Raw genomic sequence first — 8,301 nt, 5'->3', positions numbered from 1 at the left:
GTCACCACCATCACCACCACCCACCACCATCACCACCACCACCACCATCAGCGTCACCACCATCAGCGTCACCACCATCACCACCACCACCACCACCATCAGCGTCACCACCATGCTCACCCTAGAACTTTGAAGGAGCCTTTGATTGCTTGCTACTCTAGCCTGCCTGAGTGGCTCTTCTGGGTTTGGGTGCTGTTGTCTTTGGATCTGGGTCTGCCTGGAGGGAGGCCAGGTTTACACACTGAGCATTCTTCCAGATTCTCATGGCTCCTAACTCCAGAAGCTTCCAGATTCATTAAAAATTGGTCTTAGGGGGCTGGTGAGACGGCTCAGGGGGTAAGAGCACTGACTGCTCTTCCAAAGGTCCTGAGTTCAAATTCCAGCAACCACAGGGTGGCTCATCCATAACAAGATCTAACGCCCTCTTCTGGACTGTCTGAAGACAGCTACAGTTGTACTTACATATAAATAAATAAATTTAAAAAGAGAAATGAAAAAGAAAGTTTCCCCCAAAATATCCTTAAAAAAAAAAATTGGTCTTAGGGTCAGACTAGGTGGTGTATGCCTGGTGGATCTCTGGTCAAGGCCAGCTAGTCTATGTTGTGATTTCCAAGCCAGACAGGGCTACACAGTGTGATCCTATCTCAAAATATAAAACTAAAATACGTGTTCTTGTGAAGAAATTCACACTGAGCTGCAAAGCTGGTTGAGGCTACCATTCATCTCCTGGGACAAAATGCTCAACACTGCGTTACCACATCATGTATGCAGTCTTCTGTCACTATGACAATACCTGAGATAAACACAAAGAAACTGGGCTGCTGGGATCCTCAGGGAGTTCCGGCTTTTGCTGCCAAGGCTGACTAGAGTTCAGTCCCACACAATGAAAGGAGAGACTCAACTCCCACAACTGATCCTCTGAACACATGTGTACTGTGGCATGTACACCCAACACATACACACACACACACACACACACACACACACACATCCACACACGCATCCACACATGCACATACACACATATACACACACACGCACATACACGCACACACACACACATATACACACACACACATATACACACACACGCACATACATGCACACGCACACACACACGCACACACACATACACACATACACATACATGCACACACATACACACACGCAATAGACACACATACACATACACACATATACATGCACACACACATACACACACAGGCACATATACACACATACACACACATACACATACAACACACACGCACACACACGCACGTGCAAAAATATTTTAAGAGAAAGGGCTGGAAGGATGGCTTAGTGGTTCAGGTACCTGCCACATGAAGACCCGAGTTCATAATTTGTGTAAATGCCAGGCAGACATGGTGGCCTGCCTGTAATTCTAGATTTAAGACAGAGACAAGCATCCCCAGAGCAAGCTGGCTACCCAGACTAGCCATATCACCAGATCTGGTGTGTCTAAAAAAAAAAAAAATCAACGTTGGGCCTTCATGTCCATGTACAAACACCACTTACATGTAAATGAAAAAAAATTTGAAAAGACAAAAATTTATTTTGTTTTTTTTTATCATGTCTTAGTCAGTGTTTCTATTCCTGCACAAACATCATGACCAAGAAGCAAGTTGGGGAGGAAAGGGTTTATTCAGCTTACACTTCCACATGGCTGTTGATCACCAAAGGAAGTGAGGACTGGAACTCAAGCAGGTCAGGAAGCAGGAGCTGATGCAGAGGCCATGGAGGGATGTTCTTTACTGGTTTGCTTCCCCTGGCTTGCTCAGCTTGCTTTCTTATAGAACCCGAAACTACCAGTCCAGGGATGGCACCACCCACAAAGGGCCCTACCCCCACTTGATCACTAATCAGGAAAATGCCTTACAGCTGGATCTCATGGAGGCATTGCCTCAAGGGAGACTCCTTTCTCTGTGATAACTCCAGCCTGTGTCAAGTTAACACACAACACCAGCCTGTACAGTTCAGTTTACAAGTGTCAGTCTGTGATGGATTTGCCTCATTCCTCTGGCCTATATGGATACAACAAAATCCTGGTAGGGAATGTGTGATGGTCCAGAATCACCTCACAACCTGGAGGCAATGTGGAAGAGAAAGGCAGGGATGGGGTCCCATGATTTCACTTAAAGACGAACTCTCAGTGACAGGTGTTCCCATGGGGCCTACCTCCCAATAGCTCAGAGACTCCAAGTGCCTCTAACACAGTGGTGTGGGGGCCATTCGATCCTTAGAAGCGCGTTCATTCCGCACACACACAAGGAAGCAGGAGCTCCGAAGCTTGCTCAAGGTCATACAGTCAATGCAAAGTTGAAAGCTACACTTTTAAAAGCCACACAGTTTGTGAACAAGAGCTCTAAAGTTGTATATGTTATATGTGTGGATGGAAACATACAGCATACTATTTAGCATGTAAATGCTTTGAGCACATGCATGATGCTGTATAGCCACCACTGATGGGCATCCTCAGATCAGTCACTCCCCAGGTCCCACTTGGCAAACTTCTCAACTCTTCATTCTCCAGGCTTGTCCCGTGACTTTTTGTGTCTGGCTTCTTTCACTTTAGTAGTGTCAAGGTCCACCCATGTTGAAGCATGTCAGCACTCCATACCTCATCGTGGCTGAGTAATGGTGCTACGTATGGAGAATCTTTATTTTGCACATCTGCCTATCAATTAATAAACAGATTCATGTGCTTCCACAGCATGATATCGATAGCCTCGTTCATAAGGAACAGGTGTCTGGAATATGACTTCATCAAACCGACTGGGAGAGTTTGGGTCCAAGTAACAATAATTTGGAAACCCTGAGTCTGGCTAGCTATGTGGCTGTGGCTATAGGCAGAGTCATGAGAACAGATGTAAACAGATTTCTAAAACTCTCCTCCGCAGCAGGTAGTTAGGACAGAAAGGCTTGGATGGGCTCTTGGAATTTGAGGACCTCTATTCCTAACCCTAGGCCCTATGCTGTGTATTTCACTGAACACAGTGTGGAAAAGTGGGAAGCAAAACCTGGGGTCCTTAAGAGAGTAAAAAGTCCCTCACAAAAGCAAAACTGACAGGAAAAAACAATGTGGCCCCTGACTCATAAACCCCCTGGCCTCAGCTTACCTACTGTCTAAAGTGGTTTCCTGCTTTCTTTATCACACACACACACACACACACACACACACACACACACACATGCAAGCACATGCAGTCACACACATGCACACACACGTGCATGAATATTATATACAGTTTCCCATGATGTAAAAAGAAATCAGTCTAGTTTGAAAACATTTGACTGGCCCAAGTTTCCTTCAAGAGGCCAAGTCATGTGGTGATTTAAAACAAGGATTTTAGAATCAGCAAGACCTGGATTCAAACATTATAGTTTGTGGGTGTAGGTGGTGATTCACCTTCCGCGTCTTCGCCCTGTGAACTAGTACACATCCATGGATCCTTCCACCAATATGTGAAATATCACACATAGTACATCGAGAGTAAGCAATAATCTTAATTAGTAGAGGCCAGAGCTATCCTGAAAGGTTATCAGCATCAACATTTAGTGAGGTTTCATGGGAGAATCAAGAACAGTATCCAGGCTATCCAATAAAATGAAACCATAAACTCGGATGTTTCATCCTCCTGGAATTCCCACAGGCTTTGAATCTTTTCAATCTGGACTAAAAGAAGGAAGTACTCATATACAATGTTTCCATTTGGAAGTACTCATATACAATGTTTCCATCTGACGCCTTTTCATGTTGGTACCCACCTGGTCCTGTCGTCCTGGAGGGCAGCTGGGGGATTAGACAAAGGGGGACATGCCAGCGACAGGTCACAAAGGGAGAAGGGGATAAATATGGCTGTGCCGGGGTTTCAGGCTCTAGTGGTCACTTCTCTCACTAGGGCTGCAGTTTGTAGACTCTCAGGGAGCTTTCAAAAAAAAAAAATCACAGGTGGAGGTCGAAGGGGTTTTAGACCCTGAAGAGACCCTCCCTGGAGTCTACCCTGCATCTTTGGGGAGGTTGTTCTTGGGGTCCAGGCACCCAACAGCACCCCTTGCCAATCATCTGTGCTCCCACCCCCAGCCCAGGCCTCTTGGAGGCTCTGAGGCAAACTGGGGGCTTGCGGGGTGGGGTTGAGAAGATCTGCTGTACGTGCCACATCTGTGACCCAGGAGCACTGAGGCTCCCCTCATCAGCGGAGACCAAGGAAAGACGCAAGAACCCACCTTGCCTGCGTACCTTTCTTGACCCAAAATGGCCAAGGAGAACAAGTCTCTGTTACCATATTACACAGCCGAGAGTGGTTCTGAAGCCGGTATGTTCAACATCGCCACGGGGAAATTACAGCAGCAGCTACAAGGAGGAGAGTATGATATATTCAAGTATGCACCGATATTCGAGAGTGACTTCATCCAGATCACCAAACGTGGAGAAGTGATCGACGTGCACAACCGTGTCCGGATGGTGACCGTGGGCATTGCGACCACCAGTCCTATCCTTCCACTCCCTGATGTCATGCTACTGGCCCGACCAACGCCGTGCGTTGAGCTTCCCGAACATGACGAGTTCAGCAGCAGCATAGACACAGACCACAAGGCTGAAAAGACCTTGGAGCTGACTAGGCTCCTTCCTTTGAAGTTTGTAAAGATAACTGTTCACAAACGAGATAAGCAACAGCTACGTCTCAAGTTCGCGACTGGCCGCTCTTGCTACCTGCAGTTGTGCCTCCCTCCAGAAAGCACGGATGACCTCTTCTCCTACTGGGAAAAACTGATTGACCTCCTGAGACCCCCTGTGGACAGTACCACCAGTACATACGCCGTCCCAGCAGGGGACATGGACATGGCTCTTCTGGATGAAGAACGTAAGGCAAAAAGAATCCTCAAGAAAAAAAGCAAGCTAGAGAAGAGCATTGCCAAAAGCTTGCGGAAAAAACCCCAGAAAGACCAGGCCAGTGTCAAAAGCACCCGGGAGAAAACTGAGCTAGACGCGGTCAGTGTCAAAAGCATCCAGCAAAAAACCGAGCCAGACCAGATCAGTGTCGTAAGCATCCCTCTGGCCCCGGGTTTGAATGAGTTCGGCTCCTCTGCATTTGTTGGTGGGGAGGGATATGATGATGCTCACATATCCACTGTTGTGTCCAGGGTATCCACGCCCGAATTAAACTCAAAAGTCCTTGCCGGAGAGTCAGTATCAGGGACAATGGTGTATGACCTGGTGGGCTCTTTGAACTTGGTGGCAAACAGGTTTGAAGGCTCTGGACAGATAAACACACCTACAGCCGGGGAGCCTGCCTTTGGAGCAAGAAGAAGCAAAAGCCATTTGACCATAGCAAGCCCCGGCAAGATGTCGCCGAACAGCATGAACATTGCTTTGGCGGGGGTGATGAGCAAATCCTTAGAGTATATTCCCAATTTATCTGCCGGCCACTCCCCAAAAGAGATCATGACTATAACAAATTCAAGGATCGAGACTATAGGAAAGTCTGTTGGAGAGACAGCAGATGACCCAGTCCCAGTGGTCCTTGCCTTGACCATGCCAAGTGAGAGCCGCCTAAGCAAAGAGACTGGACATCAGAAAGCCTACACGGGCGGCCCCAAAGCCCATAAGGAACGGAGGCCAAGAAGGGAGGAGAGAGCAAAGCAAAGAGTTGGTGGCGGGAGTGAGCAACACCACAGGACAGGAGAAGGTCACAAGACAACAGGGAACAAGGAGTTTCGAAAATCAGCCAGCCACAGATGTGTCGTCGATGACAAAGAAAAAGGCATCAAGCGGAACAGGTTGCACAAAGGGGTCAGCCACATCCCCATCACAAAGGAATCCCGGAGCTCCCACAAACTGGCCCGGAACATCTCCAATGTCAGCTGTGCCTCTGCGAGCAAGAGGATGGGCAGAATCACCTTGTTCCTGAGAAACATCAGAGCCAACTTGGCTGCAAAAGGCCTGGCACCACGTGGCCAAGATGTGGACATCATGACTAAGACATTAGAGACAACCGATGTGAAGGCCATCATGGAGGCAGAGGATGACCAGGGCCTGGAAAACATAGCTTCTATAACATCCGAGGTCATGGAGACAGTGACCTTTGAAGCTAAGTAAAGTACAGCTCAGAGCCAAAAACTGCAAAGGGACCCAGGGCCCAGGGCCCAGGGAAAATCCCTGGAATCTACTCCAGCTTTCTTAATGCAGTTTAAATAAAGAACTATTCTACCTGAAAAAGGTTATCTGCATTTCCATACCTAGAAGTTCAGGAGTGACCTCATAGTGAATTCTGTGATGTCATTGGGAGACTCCTGGTTGCACCTGGATGAGGACTCCCTCTCCTTGATGTGGGTGCTCACAGCTATGGCTGCCGCTCTACTTGTCTTGTGATAAGGTCCTGGGTCTAGTTGGGGATGGGAGAGAGGATCAGCACTGGTTATTAAGACGATCTGGACTTAGCAATTTTGCACACACCATGCACCTGAGACTCACACACGTGTCTGCACTTGGGTGTTTGGGTCAGGTGTATATGTTTTTAGAGACAGTTATGAGTACATTCCTGGCAAAAATGATTTAGTATGCCAACACTGGAAACAGGCCAAATAACAGAATGAGAGTTCAAACTATGTAGTAGGCAGGTTATTCAGGCAATGCAACATAGATACATTTTTCTTATAATGATGAAAAGGAACAAATCAGAGAATAGGATATCATTGCATTGATAGGAGTTCAGAAGAAGCAAGACAAGAAGGTGAAGGAAAAGCAAAGACATGTAAACAAGATGGGCTCAAGACTTTCAGAGGCTGTGTGTGTGTGTGTGTGTGTGTGTGTGTGTGAGAGAGAGAGAGAGAGAGAGAGTATGGTGTCTGTGTGAGAGAATATGGTATGAGAGAATTTGTGTATGTGTGTGTGTATGTGAGAGAGAGAGAGAGGAAGAGAGAGAATATGGTGATAGAGAATTGCGTCTGTGTATGTGTGTGTGGGGGGGGGATATGGTGTGTGTGTGTGTATGTGTGTGTGTGTTTACACATCCATGGTCAGCATGTGGAGGACATAGGACAACTGGTTCTCTCTTTCCATTATGTGGGACCTGGGGAATCAAACCCAGGCTATCAAACTTGGCGGCCAGCATCTTTTCTGGTTGTATTTAAGGAGTGAGTACATTGGTGATTGGTTTTTTTTTTTCCACTTTAATATGGCAAATGTCAGCATTGTGATAAAATTTCCCCAAACATATCTTACATCTTTTTCCTTATGTAGCAACCTTTTCATAAGATTCAAGAAACCATAACTGGTTATTAGAAAAAAGGCTGAGAGAGGTAACTTTGTCATCATCCAGTGAGGCCTTTGCAGGACAGGTCACCCCAGCCCACTTGCTTAAGCAGAGTCCTATTTGAGGAACAAGAAGAGAGAATGAGTTCAGACTGGGCTGGCCACCAGACTCTGACAGGGAAACTCAGGAGGGATGGGCCCTATCTATGGATCAAGAGAAGGGGATTATAGGGCCACTAGATTCGATATAGCTTGACAGTGTGTGTTGATTTTTGAACTACAGTAGGGTCTCAGCTGCTAGTGACCCTGTCTAAGAAGGGTCCAGACCACCCTTCAGGCTGCCCATTGGGTTTCTATTCCTCTATTCCTCAGCCTCTGCCCTGCCCTGCCCTGCCCTACAGCTGTAAACAGACCTCCTGCCTGGAATTCCAGGCCTAGCTTCCCATCTCCCAAGCCACTAATTAAACTCTTGAAAGGCTGAGCAAGACTAATTTCTCCATACCAAATCTTCAAAACTTTCTATAGCTCCAAAAAGAAACCAAATTCTCAAAGCTCCTGTCTGGGAGACTCGGTCTCCAGGTTCAAATCCTATAAGCTGCCTTTGAGGCCAGCACAGACTTCAGCTCTGAGTGGGAAGAGGAGGGTGGGTGTAGGGGTTGAGAGGGCTTGCTGCTGAGAAAGGACGCTAGCTCAAGGCCCGCCCACTCCAACCACTTCTTGTGGCCAAAGGAGGCTCTTGACCCCAGCCGGAGAGACTACTGGAGTGAGTCAAGTTTTTCTGAAGAAAGGAGGGAGCTTGCAGATTAGATAGGGCAGCATCTCTGAGGAAAACAGCCATGGAATCATTAACCCAGAGCTCCAAGGAGAGGGTGGTTGGGGGGTGGAGAAGTAGGGGGTGGGGAGAGGGGGAGTGTTCCTCCTAGCCTGCTGTCCTTTGTCTGGAAAGGTGTAGAATTTACTAAAATTTGAGGATTTCTACACAGTGCAAGTCTGTCAGACAAAAACAAAAAGCAAAAACCAAAAAA

At 47.2% G+C, this 8,301-nt stretch overlaps 1 protein-coding gene across 1 annotated transcript; it reads left to right on the top strand.

The window, feature by feature from the left end:
• The first annotated feature begins 3,909 nt into the window (after positions 1-3,909).
• Fam71a (family with sequence similarity 71 member A) lies at positions 3,910-6,240 on the top strand. Its single transcript, XM_031338850.1, has one exon. The coding sequence runs from the start codon at positions 4,277-4,279 to the stop codon at positions 6,119-6,121; it is 1,845 nt and encodes a 614-aa protein (XP_031194710.1). The 5' UTR covers positions 3,910-4,276; the 3' UTR covers positions 6,122-6,240.
• Positions 6,241-8,301: the final 2,061 nt, after the last annotated feature.

This window comes from Mastomys coucha, unplaced genomic scaffold (assembly GCF_008632895.1).
Source record: "Mastomys coucha isolate ucsf_1 unplaced genomic scaffold, UCSF_Mcou_1 pScaffold1, whole genome shotgun sequence".
Lineage (NCBI taxonomy): Eukaryota > Metazoa > Chordata > Mammalia > Rodentia > Muridae > Mastomys > Mastomys coucha.
This window is presented reverse-complemented; position numbering and strand designations above follow the sequence as displayed.